Raw genomic sequence first — 24,744 nt, 5'->3', positions numbered from 1 at the left:
AGAGACACACCTTCTCAGATAAATTATGTTTCTAAATTATGAATCTGTCCACTATCAGTGATCACAAAGTGGTTTTGAGCTTTTTGGTGACCTGTGAGAGGGGATTGCATTTCCCGCTCCCATTTTTGGCATTTGGGATCAGCAGTGGAGCGGGAAGTCCTACAAGAGGCAACAGAATTTACATAAGAACATAAGAGCATAAGAACTAGGAGCAGGAGTAGGCCATCTAGCCCTTCGAGCCTGCCCCGCCATTCAATAAGATCATGGCTGATCTGTCGCTGCTCAGTTCCACTTTCCTGCTTTCTCCCCATAACCCTTAATCCCCTCTCTTATCAAAAACCCATCAACCCGCGTCTTAAAAATATTTAGCGAGGCAGCCTCCACCACTTCAACGGGCAGAGAATTCCAGAGATTCACCACCCTTTGAGTGAAGAAGTTCCTCCTCAACTCCGTTCTAAACCGCCCCCCTTTTATCTTGAGGCTGTGCCCCCTAGTCCTACTGTCTTTTTTGAGCAGGAAGAGTCCCTCCACCTCTATCCTATCCATCCCATTCATCATCTTATACGTCTCAATGAGATCTCCCCTCATTCTTCTAAACTCTAACGAGTACAAGCCCAGTTTATTCAGCCTCTCCTCATAGCTCAACCCCCTCAACTCCGGTATCAGCCTAGTAAACCTCCTCTGCACTCCCTCCAAGGCCAAAATATCTTTGCGCAGGTGCGGCGCCCAAAACTGCACACAGTACTCCAGCTGCGGCCTCACCAATGCCGTATACAGCTGCAGCAAGACCTCCCTACTTTTATATTCAATCCCCCTCGCTATGAAGGCCAATTCTCCCTGCCTCTTGCTGATCCCAAAGTTCAAGATTAGGATCTCCATTAGAATATATTTACATCTGAATATCAGGCCCCTATGCCCGATAATCGCCCCCCCCCCCCCCACCCCCTGACAGGTGCATGCTGATGTAATTCACAACTGGCGTCCCAAGATATGCACCTGGTGAGCAGAACCTGCCAGGGGAGTTCAGGTGAGTGCATTATTCAGGGGGAGAGGCTCATGCCTGAGCCCCACCTGGGCATGCCAGGGTGGGTGGGGGGGTCCGGGCAATCTAATTGTTGAGTTAGAATTTTTAAAAGATTAATTTGCTGTTGGAAAAGCCTCAATCAGTGTTATGTCATGGTACCCACCTCCAACTTTTCCAACCATTTCTTTGACAATATGGCAAAGAAAACTGTCTTTGGGGTCAACAGCTTTGACACCATTTTTCCCACCCCGCTGCACAGCTCAGCCAGAAAATGGAAAAATGCTGTCCTTGGAATTTGTCTTGACAATTATGGAATCAGTTCACTCAAACATTTTTATTGCCTGTATGCATGATATTGGGAATTCATTCTCTTAATTGATCTGAGGATTATCCACCTTTTTCTATTCAATGTTAACACATACATGACATTGTTTTGTGAAAAACACAATCATTCAAGTACCAATTTTTTTAAAACTAAAGAAGAGCATGTAGTTGTATCTGGCACAATTTCAAGTGGCAAACCCCATCATATGAAGATTATATAGAAGCTTAAGAGACTACCAGTCCTCTGGGGCAGTCAACAAGCCACTTTGTAAGGCTTGCTTGTTGCTGTATAAACTATCAGTATAATGTATGATAATGATTATAACTAAAGAAAATTGCAGTACAAATATATCTTTGGAGAGCTGGAAATTGTCAGGAGCTTTGTACAGATTGGAGCACAAAACTTAAAACTGACACAGTGCAATGCTTCCTAAATATTGCACTGATCAGAAGTGCCATGTTTTGGATGAGCTGTTAAACCGTGGTCTCACCTGCCTGCTCAGGTGGATGTGAAAAATTCAATGGTACCATTTTGAAGAAGAGCAGAGGATTTATACTTGACGTTCTTGCTATTATATATTCCTCTCCAGCGTTGCAAAAACATATGTGGTCATTCTCACTTTGCTCTATGTGGGAGTTGGTGGTGTACATATTGTTTGACAACACCAGGTTTTAGTCCAACCGATTTATTTGATAATAGACTCACAAGCTTTCGGGGTTAGCCCCTTCATCAGGTGACGAATTCACCTGATGAAGGGGCTAACCCTGAAAGCTTGTGAGTCTATTATCGAATAGATCGGTTGGACTAAAACCTGGTGTTGTCAGACTTTTTACTGTGTTTACGCCAGTCCAATGCCGGCATACCCACATCATACATATTGTTTGCCATGGTTCCTGCATGAAACGTTGACTACACTTCAAAAAAAGTGCTTAATTGGCTTTAAAGCAGTTTGAGATGTCCAGTGGTCATGAAAGGTGTTAAATAAGTGCAAGTCTTGTTAGGATCAATAGTGTCCAGTGTTCCTGTGACCTTTTAGGTGGTTGTTTGGTTGAAATTTGGTGCAGTTACTTTTTTCACTGCTTTGGGGAATGAGTAACAAATTGTAGATGGCTTAATTCAAAAGTTTTATTTTAGCTCTAATATCAGTCAGGACAGAAATATTTTTTACCCTAGAAACAAGTATGCCCGGTTTTATTTATTCCTGTATACCGTATTTAAACAGTACAAATTTTAACCATTTATATCTGTTTCTAGTTTTTAAACTGAAAAATAAACTTAATCACTTAAAAACATGTGGAAAGAGAAAATAAAGTTTTGAGAAAAAAATTAAAATGGCTGTACTCTTTTTTTAAAATGTGTTGGGATACAGGCCATTATTTCTTTAAGTGTGAATGGAAGGCTTACTTAATACTGGACCTATCCAATTTGCAAGCAGAGTCCATAACAAAATCACAACTAAATTAAGCTTTCAAATCTTGAAATGGTACAATTCTACCTTAGCAGCTGACCCACTTTGCTCCTGCATCCATTTTGCTGTTTTCCTGTCCCAAATCTTTGTCTTTGTTCTTTTCCTCTCTTCTATGATTCTCTTTCTGCTTATAACATTTTTTATCATATTATGTTTGCGACCGACTCTAACTTAGTCTCTCATCTAAATCTGTCCCACTTTCTTTTATGTATATCTGAAATAAATTAGCTGATTACATACTCAATTCCGATGCAACACATTGTATTGGTGCATACAATAAAATGGCAGCCACTTTTTACCAGGATAGCACATGGGATCGTGTAAATGCACGACAAAAGGGAAAGAATGGGAGACTCGGGGCCCAGCCAACGTTTGGAAGTGAAATTACTCTGCTATGTGGGAGGCCTGCTGAAAGAAACAAAGCCCCAGATTCATGCGACCATTTTTTCTTTCTCTCTCTTTCTGTCCCACTGATTTATATCTCAGAAATAAATAAATAGACTGCGCAAGCCCTCAATTTTATTAATTGCGGCAATAGATAACTGTATTTAGCTAGTCAGAAAAGTGGCATCATCTCCATTATCACTGGCTGAAAATGCACAAGAGCTGAATAAATATATCAGGTCAACAGACTCCAAGTGGAACTTAGTCAGGAACATGAGAAAATGGCAGTCTTATGCAAAACAAAGTTTGTTACATTAATTTTCAATGCAAAGATTTATGGATATAGTTCATGAGTTAGTTGTGATTTTATAATGTGCATTTATTATAGAATCACAGAATCGTTATAGCACAGATGGAGGCCATTCAGCGTATCGAGCATGCACTGACAACAATCCCACCCAGGCGCTATCCAAATAACCCCACGCATTTGTGACACTGGGAAGCAAACAGGGTGTTATGCACATCAGGAAGGGTGGAAATTGAGATCAAGGCTCAACAGCTTCAGCTGCCTCAGTTCATCATCATCTCAGCCTCAACTCTGTAAAAATATATTCAACAAAAGGTCATGTGGCTTGCTCTTTCCACTGTTGGGAGGGTGGGTGTGCATGGAATAATCCAAATAAGGCTGTTGTTCATGTATAAGTAGTGTATATATATGAAGGTAGTTTGGCTAGCTCATACCTACAAAGTTGCCCTTAGCCATTATCTTGTGGGCAAAGTGATTTGATTTAATATCCCATCTCAAGCAATTGAATCAAGTTCAAATATCCTCACTTATCAGTGACACAGGAGATAGGGTCTTTCATATTCTTCGGGGGTTTCTTGTCTCCTCCTGTGACGTCTCTGCACACCCGACATCCCCATTCCAATGAAATGGAATGTGAAAGGCATAGTGATGCAGAATTGGGGCAGCCATTTTTTTGGCAATGGTTTGCAGCCAGTTTTTATAGCATGTTGTTTAACAGTCTGCTCTTTAAAATGATCAAGTCCAGGTTTCCAGCCAGTGGATTAAAGTAAGCACATCTTCATGACAGGATGTTGAAGGTGCATGGACAGCCTAGCTTTCTTCAACCTCAAAACATATGGGCTGTTTTATATTAGTGTATGGTCAACTTGGATTTCCCTGGAAAATGAAACAAGGATCAAAAGTTAACAAACTGATGCCATTTAATAAAATAGGTCCTGATTCCTAATTGCAAGCTTAATGTTTCCAAGTCTTAGCGCATTCAGTGTTGACAATCGGTAGCTTATTTCAGAGACAAATGCAATTTTAAGCTTTGCCTACTTGCATTTGTTTCATTGAGATGTTTTGTTAATAAATTTTGGTTAAAACTGCATTTTAACTTTATACTGGGACGACATTAGAATTAAGCATGTGTTCAACACAAGTCTAAATGTTACATCTGTGAGACGGGAGATATCATTGCAGTCAATGTTCAAACAGCTCAGCAGGCAGCTGAGTAGTGGTATTCAACTGTGCTTGAGTAACACTGACACTGCAATATACAGACTTTGTCAAAATGTATATATGTTTTATTGTAGGCATACCTTTTCCAACAAGTTCATTGTGCAAGAATTCTGAATATTTTATCTTGCTAGTAGGTCTTTCATAGTCATTCTCATTGTAAGGCAGAGTAAACACTGTTTTCTAACATAATGCATTACATGGCACGATGTGTTATCGGAGCATTGATTTGATGTTTGCATTCTGATGTTACATGATATTATGGGATTTTTGTCCATTTTGAAAGATTAAAATCTGCAACTATTTTTCTGTGAAAACTGTTGATCAGAAAAGCTTTGTTATTAGCACAAATTCTTGTAATTTGCTTGTGCATCCCATATTAATTTTAGTGTTCCCTCTGCTTGCTCTCTACACTGTTGTATGCTGCAAATGTATTTGTTTGTTGCCATGCTCACTGGTCCATTCACTTATTGATTTCCTTTACCTGTTGGTTTGTGAATTTATTAATTCACCCCATCTGTGTTTTCAATTTAAGTGACTAGTTAATGAATTGTAGCTTTGCTTAACTTTGCTGGAGTGTTGTTAGTTGCCGATGGCTGTTGCAGTATGAAATTAGTTTAATGGTGTCTACTGTATTGGTTTATTAAATAGCTGGTACTTTGTGTTTTTAACTTTGAAACATCAGCTGAAATTTTATGCTCTGAAGTCTGAGTGGAATGTGAACACAGGCTCTTCCAACTCGAGGCAAAAGTGCTACCACTGAGCCAGAGCTCTGTATAAAGCTTCCTACCAATATTAATGGTCACCCTCCCCAACCTTTCACAGACCTCTGTACTCTAATTGTCTTCATCATAGAGAAGCCCATCTCCCTGTTTGTATCCATGGGGTTACCATTGACCAGAAACTCAACTGAACTCACACATAAACACAGTGGCTAAAAGAGTAGGTCACAGGCTAGGAATATTGTGGTGAGTTCTGATTCCCAAAAGTCTATCCACCTGACTCCCAAAAGTCTATCCACCATCTACAAGGCCCAAGTTGTTGGTGGTGAGTGTCTGGAACAAGCTGCTATAGGTACTAGTAGAGGCGGGTACAATTTTGTCTTTTAAAAAGTGTGGGTTACGTGGGTAAGATGGGTGTAAAGAGATATGGGCCAAATGCGGGCAATTGGGACAGCTTGGGGATTTAAAAAAAGAACACAGACAAGTTGGGCCGAAGTCAGGAGTGTGATGGAATACTCCCCACTTGCCTGGATGGGTGCAATTTCAACAACACTCAAGAAGCTTGACATCATCCAGGACAAAGCAGCCCACTTGATTGGTACCACATCTACAAATATTCCACTCCCTCCACCACCAGTGCTCAGTACCAGCAGCAGTGTGTACTATCTACAATTGCACTATAGCAATTCACCAAAGATCCTTAGATAGCACCTTCCAAAGCCATGACCATTTCTATCTAGAAGGAAAAGGACAGCAGATATATGGGAACACCACCACCTGCAAGTTCCCCTCCAAGCCGTCCACCATCCTGACTTGGAAATATATCGCCGTTGCTTCACAGTCGCTAGGTCAAAATCCTGGAATTCTCTCCCTAACGGCGTTGTGGATCAACCCACAGAAATGGACTGCAGCAATTCAAGAAGGCAGCTGACAACCACTTTCTCAAGGGCAACTGGGATGGGCAATAAATGCTGGCCGGCATGATGCCCATGTCCCAAGAATGAATTTTTAAAAAAATTGGTACCTAGTTCTTATGTTCTTATTTCCTTACGTGCTCAGTTCCTTTAAATATTTTTTGCAAAGCAGTAATTTAAACAGACCATCGTGTGGGCCAGTGGCTTTTGCATGGCCATGTGGATTAGAAGGAACATTGGTTGCTGCTCAAAGAAAGAGGTGCAGATTTGGGATTTTATATAGGAATAGGAGGTGGGCATGCAATGTTAGTTTACAAGGACCACAGTGGGCCTTTTGAGATGAAATTTGATGGCAGATTTGAAAGATGGTGGGACAACAAAGTGCAAACGTCAGGGCTAGGAAGAGAAGACTAGCAGTTTAATGGGGAATGAGATTGAGAGTGCAGGGTGTGGTTCTTATGGAAAAAATTAGGCTACAACTTCTGAGCTTTTTGATAACGGCTCTGGGGATGTACCTACATCATATAAGAACATAAGAAATAGGAGCAGGAGTAGGCCATCTAGCCCTTCGAACCTGCCCCGCCATTCAATAAGATCATGGCTGATCTGTCGTGGCTCAGTTCCACTTTCCCGCCCTCTCCCCATAACCCTTAATCCCCTCTCTTATCAAGAACCCATCAACCCGCTTCTTAAAAATATTTAGCGAGGCAGCCTCCACCACTTCAACGGGCAGAGGATTCCAGAGATTCACCACCCTTTGAGTGAAGAAGTTCCTCCTCAACTCCGTTCTAAACCGCCTCCCCTTTATCTTGAGGCTGTGCCCCCTAGTCCTACTGTCTTTTTTGAGCGGGAAGAGTCTCTCCACCTCTATCCTATCCATCCCATTCATCATCTTATACGTCTCAATGAGATCTCCCCTCATTCTTCTAAACTCTAACGAGTACAAGCCTAGTTTATTCAGCCTCTCCTCATAGCTCAATCCCCTCAACTCCGGTATCAGCCTAGTAAACCTCCTCTGCACTCCCTCCAGGGCTAAAATATCCTTGCGCAGGTGCGGCGCCCAAAACTGCACACAGTACTCCAGCTGCGGCCTCACCAATGCCCTATACAGCTGCAGCAAGACCTCCCTACTTTTATATTCAATCCCCCTCGCTATGAAGGCCAGCATCCCATTCGCCTTCCTGACCACCTGCTGCACCTGCAAGCTGGGTTTTTGCGACTCATGCACAAGGACCCCGAGGTCCCTCTGCACCGTCGCCTGCTGCAGTTTTTCGCCACGTAAGTAATAGTCCTTCCTCCCATTATTCCTACCAAAGTGGACCACCTCACACTTGCCAACATTAAATTCCATTTGCCATTTCCTGGCCCATTCGCCCAGCCTATCTAGATCCTTCTGCAGACTCTCCACACCCTCCGCACAATTTGCCGTTCCCCCAATCTTGGTGTCATCAGCAAATTTCGACACCCTGCACTCGGTTCCCTCCTCCAGATCATCTATATAAATGGTAAATAGCTGAGGCCCCAGCACCGACCCCTGGGGCACCCCACTAGTCACCAACCGCCAATCCGAATAGCACCCATTGACCCCCACTCTCTGCCTCCTATTTGACAACCAATCCTCTATCCACGCTGACACCCTACCCCCAACTCCATGTCCCCTGACCTTCTGCAATAACCTCTTGTGAGGTACCTTGTCAAATGCCTTCTGAAAATCCAGAAAGACCACATCCACCGGCTCTCCTCTATCCACTGCCCTAGACACATCCTCATAGAACTCCAGTAAATTTGTCAGACACGACTTCCCTTTAATGAAACCGTGTTGCGTCCGCCCTATCAAGCAATTCCCTTCAAGATGCCTCGCAATTTCCTCCTTAATGACGGATTCTAACATTTTACCTACCACAGACGTTAAACTAACCGGCCTATAATTCCCCGCCTTTTGCCTGGCACCCTTCTTAAACAGCGGCGTAACATTAGCCGTTTTCCAATCATCCGGCACTTCCCCGGAATCCAGCGACGTCTGGAAAATAACCACCAAGGCATCCACTATCACCTCCGCCATTTCTTTCAGAACCCTCGGATGCATTCCATCCGGTCCTGGGGACTTGTCCACAATCAGCCCCTCCAGTCTGTCGAGCACCACCTCTCTAGTAACAGTAATGTCATTAAGACCCTCCATTCCTACCACCTTTCCATCGCTAACACCCGGCAAATTATTCACGTCCTCCTCCGTGAAGACAGAAACAAAAAAGTTATTCAAGACCTTAGCCATATCCCCATCCCCTACCACTAGCTCCTCATTCTCATCCTCTAAAGGACCAACGTTCACCCTAGCCAGCCTCTTCCTTTTTATATATTTATAAAAACTCTTGCTATCCTTTTTTATATTAAGTGCTAGCCCAGCCTCATAGCTTCTCCTACCCTCCTTTATCAACTTCTTTGTCAATCTTTGTTGACATTTAAACCTTTCCCTCTTCTCGCCCACTGCTCTTAGCTACTCTAAATTCCTCCGCTTTTAATTTAACACTTTCCTTCACCTCCTTCGTTATCCACGGCTTATTACCTCTCTTCCTATTGTCCTTTTTAACCATCGGAATAAATTTCTGCTGAGCACCAAGAAAGATCTCCTTAAAGATCCTCCACTGCTCCTCAGCAGACCTACCTTCCAACGCACTCCCCCAGTCCACATTCGCCAATTCTTCTCTCATCCTACCATACTCCCCTCTATTCAAACAAAGGACGCGTGTCTGGGAACCCACTTTCTCCTCCTCCATCTGCACCAGAAACTCCTCCATACAATGATCACTCTCTCCAAGAGGATCCTTCACCGCAAGGTCCCTAATTCTACCCGCCTCATTACATAGCACCAGATCCAAGATAGCTCGCTCCCTCGTCGGCTCCAACACACACTGTTCAAGGAAATTATCCCGGCAGCATTCCAAGAACTCCTCCTCGAGCCCACCTCGTCCAACATGGGTCGACCAATCAATATGCAGATTGAAATCTCCCATAATTATGGCCGTCCCATTCCTGCACGCCGCACTTATTTGCGTGTTAACAGCCCGCCCCACCTCCAGATCATTATTCGGGGGCCTATAGACGACACCCACCAGCGTCTTCCTCCCTTTGCTGTTCCTAATCTCCACCCACAACGATTCCACGTTCTGCTCTTTGGCTCCGATATCATCCCTTGCTACCACCTTGATACTATCCTTAATCAGCAGAGCTACGCCACCCCCTCTTTCCTCCTGCCTATCCTTCCTAAACACTTGATAGCCCTGTACATTCATCTCCCAGTCCCTGTCACCTTGCAGCCACGTCTCTGTAATGGCCACGAGATCGTATCCATTTGTGTCGATCTGCGCCACCAGCTCATCCACTTTATTCCGAATGCTTCGTGCATTCAGATAAAGCGCTTTCATCCCAGCCTTCACCTGGACCCTATTTGCCGTAACGCCACCAATTGGGACATCCTTGGCCTCTTCCCTTACCTGTACCCTATCCTTAACTTTAGACCTCGTAGCGTCACCTACCCTCGCGCACCCCCCCCCCCCCCCCAATTAGTTTAAAGCCCTGTCTACAGTCCTCTTTACTCGATTCGCCAACACTCTGGTCCCAGCACGATTCAGACCAACCCCGTCCCACCTACCCCAATACTGGTGCCAATGCCCCATAAATTCGAACCCATTCCTCCCACACCAATCCCTGAGCCACCCATTCACTTCCTTTATCCTGTCAACCCTACGCCTGTCTGCACTCAGTTCAGGCAGTAGCCCAGAGACGACCACCTTGTCGGTTCTACATTTTAATTCCATTCCCAGCTTCTCATACTCCCTCCCCAGATCCTCAGTCCGCACTTTGCCTACGTCGCCGGCACCCACATGTACTACAACGACCGGGTTCTCACCCTCCCACTCCAGGTTCCTCTGCAGCCCAGCTGTGACATCCTGTACCCGAGCACCAGGCAGACAACACACCCTTCTGTGCACTTTGTCATTGTGACAAAGGACAGTGTCAATACTCTTCACCCCACTATCTCCAATCACTACTACGTTCCTTTTCCCCTTCTCTTTGCCTATGTCCTGCTGCATCACTGTACCATGTGCAGTTTGCTCACCAACCTCACCTGCCTCGTCCTCTTCCAGACTGGAAGCAAGAACCTCAAACCTGTTATGCAGATTAAGAGGCTGAGGCCTCCGCTCCTCACCCCTCTTCCTCCTCCCAGCAGCCCCCTTTTGTCCCTGACCCTTAGATTTAGCCAGTCTAGGGGCACCCTCTCTCCCCCTGATGAGCCTCAGCGTCTGTAGCTCAGAGGCCAGCTCATCCACCTTGAGCTGGAGCTCCTCCAGCAACCTGCACTATGGCCTGCAGCTGTTGAAGCAGGTGGCACACCTCCACCTTCTTGAGTGTTCCTAATAGTGAGGGAGTCCAGAGCAAGGGGTCACAGTTTGAAGATAAGTAGTAAACTTTTTAGGACTAAGGTAATGAGCTTTTTTTCGTCCAGAGAGTGGTGAATCTGTGCAATTCACCACCACAGAAAGCAGTTGAAGCCAAAACATTGTGGGATTTCAAGAAGAAATTAGATATAGCTCTTGGGGCTAAAGGGATCAAGGGATATGGGGAGAAGGCAGGATCAGAATAGTGAATTTCATGATCAGCCATGAATGTAACAAATGGCAGAGCAGGCTCGAGGGCCAAAAAGCTCCCTCCTGTTACTAGTTTCTATGCCTCTATGTTGAGGGATGGACAATAAATGCTGACAAAACTGATGACGCCCATGTCTTGTGAAAGAATTTTTAAAAATGTTGCGGATACTGGGTTTAAGGAGCAGTTTGGAAATGCAGAAAAATCTGGAGTTTTTCTATTTTGGAATGATAGGAACATAGGACTATTTAAGTTGATACTTCCTCACTCCATCTAGCTTTCCGACTACCATTCTGAAAGGTGAATGATATATTGCTGATGGAGTTACTGCCTAATTGTAGCACTCAGTCTCGTTCAGTTAGTCTATATGTACTCGGTCATGGCGCATGGAAAGTCTGATTGGTGAACTTTGGGAACCAGAGATCCTCCCAAGCAAGCCTACTTACTACATGTCACATCTCAAATTTTGTGTGCGCTATATCCAAAAACACTGTTTTCAGCATTTTTAAAATCTTCCTTATTTAAATAAATCAACACAAACTGCTCCCATCATCTCCTGAGGAAGCCTGTTCCATTAATTAACCATTCACAAAGTTTATATCCATGGATTATAATGTTTTGAATTTGCTCCTCTTGTTCCACTATTCTGAGCAAGACGAAATAGTCGATGGATATTATATGGTGCTTTGAGCATCCTAAAAAGCAAGCACATCGTCACCTCTTTTCCAATCAAAACATATCCAGTTTCTGTATCACCCCTCAAAATCCAATCCATTCATCCCTCAGTTTTAAGTTGCTCTTTCCTGTATTCTTTCAATAGCTGTAATGTGTTTATACTGTGGCTGCACCAGTGACAGGATTATCTCACTATTTCGGCTAAATATTGACCTCTTAATTCATCTTTACTGATTTGCTTTACTCACTGCCATTCAATGTTGCTTCGGTAGACTCAAGCTAATGTCAATCAGGACATTCAAATTTCTTAATTTTCCAAGTGTGTTATTTTCTTTTCAGTAATTGTCCCTCAAGTTTGTTGTCCCCATGTGAAACACTTCTGATCCCAACATAATTGCGGTTCAACATGGGAGAGCAGGGCCAGAGAGTGGTCCAGCCAGATCTGGTGATGAATAGGCAAACAAGTTTGTTTCAAGTCTGCATAAATGAAGAAAATATGTAAATGTTTGAAGTTTTTTTAAATATGAATTTTCAGTGCCCAGGTCTATCCTGTCCACAAAAAGCAAGAGGCAAGAGAAATCCAACCTGGCCAATTACTGCCCCATCAGCCTATTCCCACTCAATCTTCAGCAAAGTGATTGAAGGAATCATTGACAGTCCTATCAAGCAGCACTTACTCAACAATAAAGTGCTCACTGGTGCTCAGTTTGGATTCTGCTTGAACCACTTGACTCCAGACCTCATTACTGCCTTTGTCCAAACATATCAAAAGAATTGAATTCCAAAGGTGAGATGAGAGTAACTGACATCAAGGCAGCATTTGACCAAAGTGCCACATCAAGGGGCCCCAGTAAAATTGAAGTCAGTTGAGAATCTTTTGTACTGGCTGAAGCCATATCTAGCACAAAGGAAAATGGTGTCGATGTTGGAAGTCAATCACCTCAGCCCCAGGACATCACTGCAGAAGTTTCTCAAGATCTTTGGCTTGATGAGCTTTACCTCTGTCATCAATGACCTTCTCTCCAACGTAAGGTCAGAAGTGAGGATGTTCATTGATGATTACACACTGTTCTATCCTATTTGTGAATTCTCAAACTGAAGCATTCCATATCCATTGGTAAGGCCACACTTGGAATACTGTGTACAGTCACCCTACTATAGAGTATTATTGAACTAGAAAGAGTGCAGAAGAGATTTACTAGGATGCTAATGGGACTTGATAGTTTGAGTTATAGGGAGAGGCTGAATAGACTGGGGCTTTTTTCTCTGGAGTATAGGAGGTTGAGGGATGATCTTATAGAGGCCTATAAAATAATGAGGGGCCCAGATCAGCTAGATAGTCACTATCTTTTCCCAAAGGTAGGGGAGTCCAAAACTAGAGGGCATAGGTTTAAGGTGAGAGGGGAGAGATACAAAAGTGTCCAGAGGGGCAATTTTTTCACACAGGGTGGTGAGTGTCTGGAACAAGCTGCCAGAGGTAGTAACAGAGGCGGATACAATTTTATCTTTTAAAAAGCGTTTAGACAGTTACGAGGGTAAGATGGATTTAGAGGGATATGGACCAAATGTGGGCAATTGGAACTAGCTCAGGAATTTATATGAAAAAAAAAGGTGGCATGGACAAGTTGGGCCAAAGGGCCTGTTTCCATGCTGTAGACCTCTGATTCTATGTCCATTGCAGCAAGTCCTAGATGACATTCGGACTTGTGCTCATAAATAACCATGCCATACAACTACCCGGTAATAACCATTTCTAACAAGAGAATTTAGCTACTTCCCCTTGGCATTTTGCATCATTATCACTGTCAAATTTCCCATCATCAACAGGCTGATGGTCACCATTGACCAGAAGCTTAACTGTACCAATTTCATTTCCTGAAAAAAAAAAAGTGTGACTACAAGAGCCAGGCCAGAAGTTGGGTACCCTAGAGTAAGTAACTGAACTCCAGGCACCCCAAAGCCTTGACCCAATCCACACGAGAGTGATGGAATGCTTTCCGCTTGCCTGGATGAGTGCAGCTTCTTCAGGACTCGATGGGAAAACCATTCTTCATCTTGGATACCAAGCTGAAAAGATTGGGAGTTCAAGTGCCACTTCAGGTTTCAGCACAGAAATGGAGGCCAACACTCCAGTGCAGTACTGACGGTCAGAGATTCTGTCGTTGGGATGACATTGGCAGCTGAAGTTTTTACATTTGTTGGAAAAACCATGTCTTGGAGAACTATTTTTTTAAATTTGGAAGAACACAATTATTTGGACACTTTTTTATTAAAAAATATCATAAGCTTACCTTTTGGACTAGGAACAACTATGTCTTTTCAAAGAAATCACCTGACCAACATGGCACTTGATGGGGGAGAGCAAGTCTGCACTGCCATTATTTTAATTGATAGCAGGAAACAACTGGCTTCAAGGCAAAGGGTAATGATTTGCTGCAAATCACCTGACAGATGAGCTTTAAATTTGAACTTTGTTTCAAATTCAGTTGCACGAACTGTGCATATAAAAAGTTGCCCAGTGCGCGCACACCTTGCCTTGCCTGAAACCATGAGATTGTGTCCAGGAATTCTCTGGCTATTCGTGCTAGTGAGAAAGGAGAATTTGCTCAGCCAAACCTCTGTTCGCTGCAGCAGGACCGGAGAATCCAGTCCCTTAGTGGAATGTGTCGGTCTTTGGAAATCAGTAAAGCTGAGATGAGGATTGATGCAGCTCTATTTTACTCCATGCTCCAGGTCTGTTGGTGGAAACCTCTAGGCCTCTACTGCGACTAACTTCAAATTAAAAGCATTAAAACCCTGCAAACTTTATCTTTGTGTTTATAAAGTCTGCTGTTTAGGGGATTTTTCACAGTAACTTCATTGCAGTGTTAATGTCAGCCTATTTGTGACATTAATAAATAAGATTAAACTACTCATCTCTGCAGATACCCCTATCTGTTTCTTTGAGTGTGTTGGGAATTTTGAGAGATAGTTATACTTCCAGATTGCAATGGTGTGTTAACTAGTTCTTGCAACTTCTTTTTAAAAAGCTTTGTTTTATAATGAAACAATCATTCTGAGCTTAATAAAAGAAGCCTGGTTGAAGTATCTTGTATTCTGATTCTAACGATAACAATGATAAATAATTGGCCTTTTTGTTGTAAATTACATTTTTGGTGTGACTGCAGAGAAGAGGGCCTAGATAAACTGTACGTTCCTCCCATCCTGGTCATAACACATTACAGTAGAGAACGCTCTTCAAAAAGAAATGTACGTAATACATGTGCAAGTTTTTCTTAAACATTCTGCCTCTCCAGCGCCAGCACACAATATTACCGAGTATATACTATCTTCAAGATGCATTGCAGCAAGTTGCCAAAGCTGCTTCGACAGCGCTTCCCAAAATCCTGACTTCTACCAACAGGCACACACAATCACTACACCATGTCAGACAGCATCCCGACTTAAAATATATTGGCATTCGTTCATTATTGCTGAGTCCAAGCCCTGGGATATTACCCAACAGCACAGTGGGCAGTAACTTCACTACACAAGTTGTCCCACTTCAAGAGGGTGGCTTATCACCACCTCTCCAGCAATTTGGGGTGTGCAACAAACGTTAACCATGAATGAATAAACAAAGATTCTGGCCTATATTTCTTACCATCTCAGCATTGTTTAATATACTGGATTTATACATCTCAGCTTTTCAACATGATTTTATGGAATCTGGGTTTACAGTCGCTGCTGTCTTTGGAAAGTAAGACAACATTGTTTATGTACAACATAAAATGTAAATACAGTGCCGCAGTTGGACACAGGTTGTGACGCATGTACTTTTTCAATACAAAAAGTAGTACAACAGCTAATTGCCTTCAATATATTTTACATCCACAACATATATGAATCTGAAGTTAAACACAACGGAAAAAGTATCACTAACAACAAGGTGAATGTTTTCCATTATTGTGACGCATGTACATTTTCAATACAAAAAGTAGTACAACAGCTAATTGCCTTCAATATATTTTACATCCACAACATATATGAATCTGAAGTTAAACACAACGGAAAAAGTATCACTAACAACAAGGTGAATGTTTTCCATTATTATTCCATTTAAATTTGTGTACATAAGACATAAAATAAGTGGGTAAATAGGGAAAGGATCAAACTATGGGATTGTTTGCTGGAGCAGACGAGTGAAGGAGCAGAGAGACAGATAAGAAATTACCTGTTAAAAACCTGTTTAAATAAGTTTAAAGCACTTTCATAGTAAGAACTTACCTTGTAGAACTGTATAAATCATTTAAAAGCATTTTTGCGGGCTTTTTGTATCTACCGCTTTAAGAATTCTAAAGGAGTGGATAGCAGGGAGTTGTGGAGGAGCAGGCTTTAAAACAGCGCCAGGTTTAAAAGGAGGCCTGGTGTAGACAGCGGGCAGCGGAATGAGAGGGAAGCAGAGTGAGCTACTAGGGCTTAGGAGCAAAAGGGCTGGGGAGAAAAAGGGCCAGGTAAGTTCGTGTGGAAATTTTCAATACTACTACAGTGAATAATGGAGGGGCATGTGATGTGCTGTTTCTGTATGATGTGGGAACTGGTGGACCCCAGGGTCCTTCCTAGTGACCATGTCTGCAGTAAGTACAGGTTGCTGGAGGAGCTCCAGCTCAAGGTAGATGAGCTGGCCTCTGAGCTACAGACACTGAGGCTCATCAGGGGGAGAGAGGGTGCCATTGTCAATGGGGTGCAAGTGACATCCAACCCCCCTAGACTGGCTAACTCTAAGGGTCAGGAACAAGAGGGGGCTGCTGAGAGGAGGAAGGAGGGTGGGGACTGGAGGTGGGGCGGGCTGTTAACGTGCAAATAAGTGCGGCGTGCAGGAATGGAACGGCGATAATTATGGGGGATTTCAATCTACATATTGATTGGTCGACCCATGTTGGACGCGGTGGGCTCAAGAAGGAGTTCTTGGAATGCTGCCGGGATAGTTTCCTTGAACAGTGTGTGTTGGAGCCGACAAGGGAGCGAGCTATCTTGGATCTGGTGTTATGTAACGAGGCGGGTAGAATTAGGGACCTTGTGGTGAAGGATCCTCTTGGGGAGAGTGATCATTGTATGGTGGAATTTCTGGTGCAGATGGAGGAGGAGAAAGTGGGTTCCCGGACACGCGTCCTTTGTTTGAACAGAGGGGAGTATGGTAGGATGAGAGAAGAATTGGCAAATGTTGACTGGGGGAGCGCGTTGGAAGGTAGGTCTGCTGAGGAGCAGTGGAGGATCTTTAAGGAGATCTTTCTTGGTGCTCAGCAGAAATTTATTCCGATGGTTAAAAAGGACCGTAGGAGGAGAGGTAATAAGCCGTGGATAATGAAGGAGGTGAAGGAAAGTGTTAAACTAAAAGCGGTGGTGCTTAGAGTAGCTAAGAGTAGTGGGCAAGAAGAGGATTGGGAGAGGTTTAAATGTCAACAAAGATTGACAAAGAAGTTGATAAGGAAGGGTAGGAGAAACTATGAAGCTGGGCTAGCGCTTAATATAAAAAAGGATAGCAAGAGTTTTTATAAATATATAAAAAGGAAGAGGCTGGCTAGGGTGAACGTTGGACCCTTAGAGGATGAGAGGGGGGACTTAGTGGTAGGGGATGGGGAAATGGCTGAGGTCTTGAATAACTTTTTTGTTTCGGTCTTCACGGAGGAGGACGTGAATAATTTGCCGGGTGTTAGCGATGGAAAGATGGTAGGACTGGAGGGTCTCAATGACATTATTGTTACTAGAGAGGTGGTGCTCGACAGACTGGAGGGACTGATTGTGGACAAGTCCCCAGGACTGGATGGAATGCATCCGAGGGTTCTAAAAGAAATGGCGGAGGTGATAGTGGATGCCTTGGTGGTTATTTTCCAAACATCGCTGGATTCCGGGGAAGTGCTGGAAGATTGGAAAACAGCTAATGTTACGCTGTTGTTTAAGAAGGATGGCAGGCAAAAGGCGGGGAATTATAGGCCGGTTAGTTTAACGTCGGTTGTAGGTAAAATGTTAGAATCCGTCATCAAGGAGGAAATAGCGAGGCATCTTGAGGGGAATTGCTTGATAGAGCAGACGCAGCACGGTTTCGTTAAGGGGAAGTCGTGTCTGACAAATTTATTGGAGTTCTATGAGGATTTGTCTAGGGTGGTGGATAGAGGAGAGCCGGTGGATGTGGTCTGTCTTGATTTTCAGAAGGCGTTTGACAAGGTACCTCACAAGAGGTTATTGCAGAAGGTAAGGGTGCATGGAGTTGGGGGTAGGGTGTTAGCGTGGATAGAGGATTGGTTGTCAAATAGGAGGCAGAGAGTGGAGGTTAATGGGTGCTATTCGGATTGGCGGTTGGTGACTAGTGGAGTGCCCCAGGGGTCGGTGCTGGGGCCTCAGCTATTTACCATTTACGTAGATGATCTGGAGGAGGGAACCGAGTGTAGGGTGTCGAAATTTGCTGATGACACCAAGATTGGTGGAACAGCAAATTGCGCGGAGGGTGTGGAGAGTCTGCAGAAGGATCTAGATAGGCTGGGCGAATGGGCCAGGAAATGGCAAATGGAATTTAATGTTGGTAAGTGCGAGGTGGTCCACTTTGGTAGGAATAATGGTAGGAAGGACTATTACTTACGTGGCGAAAAACTGCAGCAGGTGACAGTGCAGAGGGACCTCGGGGTCCTTGTGCATGAGTTGCAAAAACCCAGCCTGCAGGTGTAGCAGGTGGTCAGGAAGGCTAATGGGATGCTGGCCTTCATAGCGAGGGGGATTGAATATAAAAGTAGGGAGGTCTTGCTGCAGCTGTATAGGGCATTGGTGAGGCCGCAGCTGGAGTACTGTGTGCAGTTTTGATCGCCGCACTTACGCAAGGATATTTTGGCCTTGGAGGGAGTGCAGAGGCCGTTTACTAGGCTGATTCCAGAGTTGAGGGGGTTGAGCTATGAGGAGAGGCTGAATAAACTAGGCTTGTACTCGTTAGAGTTTAGAAGAATGAGGGGAAATCTCATTGAGACATATAAGATGATGAATGGGATAGATAGGATAGAGGTGGAGAGACTCTTCCCGCTCAAAGGACAGTAGGACTCGAGGGCACAGCCTCAAGATAAAGGGGGGACGGTTTAGAACGGAGTTGAGGAGGAACTTCTTCACTCAAAGGGTGGTGAATCTCTGGAATTCTCTGCCCGTTGAAGTGGTGGAGGCTGCCTCGCTAAATATTTTTAAGACACGGGTTGATGGGTTTTTGATAAGCGAAGGGATTAAGGGTTGTGGGGAGAGGGTGGGAATGTGGAACTGAGCCACGACAGATCAGCCATGATCTCATTGAATGGCGGGGCAGGCTCGAAGGGCTAGATGGCCTACTCCTGCTCCTATTTCTTATGTTCTTATGTTTCAAACAGAAAAGTAAATGTCAACTGCTAGATGCTTCAAACTGGAAAATTACATTCAATTTTGTGGAAATTGATCATCATGACATTGGAATTCACTGTTATGACACTGAGATGTGAGAGTATTAAAGAAGGGAATTATAAAGTAACGTGTACTTTTATTGGCAGCAGAGTCAGCTGCACTTTGCAGGATCTTGTGGTCCCATCAATGTCAATGGCCATTTGTGTTCCTTGCCAGCTGCGCCGCCAGGGAACCCACCATAGGGGATCACCTTTGGCAGGACTGGAAGATCCTGCCAGCAGAAAGGGCTGGGAAATTCCATTGTGGTGTTTTAAAGTCTGTATTGTGTTACCTAACTGCCCACTTCAACTTGTGGGAGAGGAGACTGAGCTCAGTAGGGGGTCGGCCAGGGGACCAGGAAAATTAACACATCAGCAGCAGCACCCTCACTATAGACTGGCTGTCTCTGCATATACATGAAATAGTCAGCGCAGCCAAAGGTGGCTGCTTCACTATATCTATCAACAGGACATAGCTGAACATCATTGCCAAAACACCAAAACTGTAATGAATACCTGATTAAGTAACCATTGAACAGATATTCCATCTGTCCACCACTAAAGATTATGATATTACTAATGGGAAGCGATTAAACAGCCATTGTCTTGGGCCTACCTCTTTGTATCATATGTAAATAATTTACCAGTGTGTGTGATTAGAAACAATTATCTTTACTAGAAATTGTAAGAAATGCCCTATAAAAAAGGCTAACTACACAATTGGGCAGAGCAGATTGAAGAAGCCTTAGGGATTCTCTCTAATACTCATCTCCTAAGAAGGCAATAAAGGATCCATCACTCATCAATGCTGCAGCTGAATATCTTTTGAGCACTGACAAACTCCCAAATACCATTTACTTTAACAGACAAATGCTTTGCTTGTAAAGCTCAACTAATAATCTAAACAGGCTGCTAGCAGGTAAATGAATGGTATCTATTTCTGTATTGTCAATTTGCAGGGAGAATGGTGAGAGATGTTTGGGTCTTTCCACTCTCCTAAAAGGCTAATGATAGAAGTTTTCAATTGGAAGAAATGAAAAATTGTTGCATTTGTTTAAACCCTTGAATGACTAAACAATTGTAGTAGTTCTTGGAGTTCCAGTTTTTGAGCCATTACTGGAACAAGGCGTGAGGCAGTCCCATATTTCAGTTTTTAAAAATGTATTGTTTTGAGTTTGCTCTGGGCCAAATTGTACATGTTCTTCTCCAGTGTCTCAATATACAGCCTTGGCAATGTTATAATGTCAGATTAGTTGGCATGGATATTTATACAAATTATTTGCTTCAAAAAGGGAGTTGTGCTGCGAGGTTTCCCACCATGTTTGGGTTGAGTTGGGGAGATTATTCCATGTCAACTCTTAGGGTATTGTGTGTTTGGGTGTTCTTACCGTAGATGCATTGTGTGGTGGTATTGATCCTCTTACCCTCAATGCCTGGTATTTCCTCGACTTGGATTGAACTGTGGATTATTTGTTCCACTGGGTGTATCCCGTTTATGCTTTCCTCATCTGCTTGTCATGAGGAGTGGGGGAGGATTGCATCATCTTATTGTTAATGAGAGTCGAGCTGCTTGCTCATTTTTTAGCAAGGTGAGCCCAATTGCTATTGAGTTGATGTCTTAAAATTACAAGACCTCTATTTTTCTGGCAGCTGCATAAAATAAAATGGTGTAAAAGGGGGCGAATGGGATCAAAGCTTATGTGGAGAAAGCATGATTAGTCTATTGAGTTGGACGATCAGCCATGATTGTAATGAATGGTGGACCAGGCCCGAAGGGTCAAAATGGCCTTCTCCTGCTCCTATCTTCTGTTTCTATGTAAAAGCATGACCAAGAAACATGTATTTTTTTTCTACCACCTGCATTCATTGATCATAGGAATCAAACTTGTGTGAAATTGTTGACTGTTGTACAAAAACAAACTGACCCTTATGGAAGAAAACCTACTTTCTTTACCTATTCTGATCATTGCATGAGTTTCGTATCTCGCCACCAGTGTGGTTGACGCTTAACCCTATCAATGAGGAGGCCTACGAAGACACAATTGTTTCAACCCCTCCCACTTTCTCAGGTGTAAAGAGTGGATAAGAAATCATCCTATGAACAAAGTATTTAGAAACTTCCTCTTTGACTGAAATCTGGAGCTTGCTGGAACAACGTGCTGCTTGACCCAGGGGAAATGATTTACAATACTAGGTTAACACTTAAAGAAATCTGGGTGTGAGGTTGAAATTTTTTTTCTTGTTATTTACCCAAGTCACAGTGATACAGGTTCTGAAGTAGCACTTGTTGCCAAGGTTCCTCATGTGGTTAAACCTTAAGTCTTTCTAAAGCCTTCAAAAGTGTGTTGATTTACAATCCTTTTATAATAACCTGTTTGTATTCCTTCCGTAACATCTAATCTTGTCAGTTATAGGACCATGTAGCACAGTTTTGTACCACTCCAGAATCCATTTGCATGGTGCTTAAATCACAAAAGGGTCACTTTATCAACTACGATGAGAAAAGTTGCTCCAAGCTAACAAGATGGAAGAATGGCAAGAGAACAGGGTAGAAGTTCAACCTTGTTGCCCTAGTTGTTAAACATGCATGATAGGGCCCAATTTTGGGGACCTGCATCTTGCAACCTAAGGATATCAAAAGAGTGTGGGTTTTCAAGTTTATGTGGCAACGAATTAATCTATTTGAACCTTGCATTTAAATGTATTTTTTATATTATAGGTATAAAGACTGTTTCAAGCTCTGTTGCTGAAATTGGTCTTCTTTAAACACATTTACAAAATTGCTCTTGTGAACCTGGGAGAAACCTAAGTGCTTCATTTAGTTGCACAGCTCCCCTGAGTGCCATTTTCACCCCACATTGTCCTTCTGTTCTTTTGTATCCCTTCTCTACGCCATTGCATTCCCAGCCCACTGGGTACTCACCTGAGAAATACTGTTGACAAGACAGGAAGCCCAAAATTCAAAGTGACAGAAGGCCGAGCTGCCTGTGCTAGGTACGAGCTGCTTGTCAATGTTAATCTGGTGATTCACAGAAACAAAATACTGCGAATGCTGGAAATTTGAAGTAAAAACAGACAATGCTGGAAACGCTTGGTGGGTCTGGCAGCATCTGTAGGGTGAGACGCAAAGTTAAGGGATATACTTGCCGTGAAGGTTCACCAGACTGATTCCTGGGATGGCAGGATTGTTATTTTGAGGAGAGATTGGGTCAGCTGGGCCTGAATTCCCTGGAGTTTAGAAGAATGAGAAAAGATCTTACTGAAATGTATAAAATTCCACCAGGACTTAACAGATTGGATGCAAGGATGATATTTCCCCTAGCTGGGGTTCTGGAGCAAGAGGTTGTGGTATCAGGACACTGGGTAAGCCAATTAAGTCTGATGACAAGAAACTTTGTCACTCAGTGAACTTGAGGAACACTCTACCACAGAAGGTTGTGGAGGCCAAGTCACTGAATATACTTTAGAAGGAAAAATAGATTTCTTAACTCTAAAGGTGTCAAGGGGTATGGAGGGAGCATGGGAGTATGACGTCAAGGTAGATGATCAGCCAAGATCATAATGAATGGTGGAACAGGCTGGAGGGGTTCAATGATGTACTTTTGCTTCTATTTTCAATATTTCTATGTTAATGGCCAAAATCTCCCAGTCTTTGGATCAGTAGCAGACCTTTGACTGGTTAAGGCCCTGTAGAAATTGTGATGTGACAAAATGGGAGTTGTCTGAGAAGGTTAAACTTCCAATGGAAAAGTCGCCAGAAGCCTCTGAATGTCTCTGACTCTTGAGTTAGAATCGGAGAGTTGGGACAGTTCTGTGTGGATAGTTACCCAGGAAAGGTTAGATGAAAACCTCAATCCTCCCCCCACAAGTGTTTCCTGAGGTATGCTGCATGGTACGTTTCTGTGACAGCTGGGATCAGAAGATCCGGGAAGAAATGCACGGGATCATTGGGTCAGGATTGCATGCAGCACTACTGGCTCAAATCTTCTGAGCAATGTTTCAGCTATGTGACCTTTCAACCTGAAGAAAGGTCACAAACCTAAATTCATAACTGTTTCCCCTCACCCCACTGACAGATGGTGCGTTACATGCCAAGTGTTTATAGCATTTTCTGTTTGTATGACTGAAGTAAGACCTTAAGCCGCCTTTGAGCAATGCCTTATAGTTATGCCTTATACTCTTGTTTCAAGTGGGATTTCTCACCCCTGTCAGTGTGGAATATCATCAGCACCCCGAAGCACTGAGAGGGGTGAGAAATTTGATCATCCTGAGGTGCCCTGGGGCATTTGATGTTTGTCCTCTGTATTTGTTTCCAGAGGGGCCAATTTAGTTTGCGGATTACAAGGGGGACAACTATGACCGTTGACACTTGAAAAGTGGAGAAAAGAGTCATAGATGCAGTTCACCTGAAAATGTTATTGTATTCCAATTAGAATTATGAATCAGTGTAGAAGAGGCTCTTCAGCCCATCAAGTCTGCACCAACAGATTAGAAACAGCTGAACTTCCACCTAATCCCATTGGCCAGCACTTGGCCCATAGCCCTGAATGTTATGATGTGTCAAGTGCTTGTCCAGATACTTTTTAAAGGATGTGTGGCAGAGAACAAATGAAAAATGATCATTTGGAACTCTCTGCAGAATGGCTTGTAGGGACACCATAATTACAAAACAGCAACTTATTTCAATGGCATGGTAAAGGGAGATGGCGATTGCAAATTAAACTTCTTGAACAGCAGTTCCCCTCTTGCAGAGCCCAGAAGATAGGGATTAGGTGAGAGGCTGTTGTTGGTTGATCCCTCAAAGACAACGTAATTAAACCCTGGGGAATGGTTTTCAGCTCTTCAGTTAGGACAGCTAAAATAAAGAGCTGGATGTTTAACTAAATAGAGACCCGAAAATGCCATCCAACATGTTCACTAAAACTAATTTTGTAGAAGGTGATTCCCGAGTGAATAATAAAACAATATGAGGACTGACACCTTAGGCAGAAAGTTGAATGATGGTGGATAAGCCAAGGCATTGCACAAAATTGTGACTTGGTAGATTAGTTGAAGTGAGACTTATTTGAATATTACCCCGGTTTTAATCAATATCTTGTTTTTTTTCTCCTCCACACCACCCCCCACCCCCCCACTTCCCTTGCAGGGTTTCATCTGAGTGGAACTGTGACTGAACCAGGCACCCAGTCAGAACCTGAAATGATCTACAGAGTCGCCATCAGTTTTGACCGCTGCAAGATCACTTCTGTAACATGTGGCTGTGGCAACAAGGACATTTTTTACTGCGCCCATGTAGTGGCACTTTCCCTGTACAGAATAAGAAAGGCTGACCAGGTCAAACTACGCCTTCCCATCTCTGAGACACTTTTCCAAATGAACAGAGACCAGCTTCAGAAATTTATTCAGTATTTAATCACAGCCCATCACACAGAAGTACTTCCCACAGCACAGAAATTGGCTGATGAAATCCTATCGTCCAATTCGGAGATCAACCAAGTACATGGTAACTATTGTAAGGGTCCCTTCCCCTCCCCCATTTATGGATGTCATTGTATTGTGATGTGTGTGTCCAGTTAGTACCATGGGCAGGGCATAATCCTGGACCAGAACACTATTCTGGAAACTTCGTATGATCC

At 43.4% G+C, this 24,744-nt stretch overlaps 1 protein-coding gene across 3 annotated transcripts in view; it reads left to right on the top strand.

Annotated features, from left to right (window-relative positions):
- Positions 1-24,744, top strand: part of zswim5 (zinc finger, SWIM-type containing 5) — a 207,880-nt gene that overhangs the window by 104,322 nt on the left and 78,814 nt on the right. For 2 of the 3 annotated variants that reach the window (XM_080195379.1, XM_080195380.1), the window contains one exon: positions 24,255-24,611. In XM_080195379.1, coding sequence (XP_080051505.1) covers positions 24,255-24,611 — 357 coding nt within the window. Of the gene's footprint in view, positions 1-21,627; positions 22,103-24,254; positions 24,612-24,744 lie in introns of those variants that run through there. The other variant, XM_080195381.1, reaches the window with a different exon arrangement.

This window comes from Carcharhinus amblyrhynchos, chromosome 9 (genome assembly GCF_965287045.1).
Source record: "Carcharhinus amblyrhynchos chromosome 9, sCarAmb.v2.hapA, whole genome shotgun sequence".
Taxonomy (NCBI): domain Eukaryota; kingdom Metazoa; phylum Chordata; class Chondrichthyes; order Carcharhiniformes; family Carcharhinidae; genus Carcharhinus; species Carcharhinus amblyrhynchos.
Note: the sequence above shows the minus strand (reverse complement) of the source record. Positions and strands in the feature narration are given on the sequence as shown.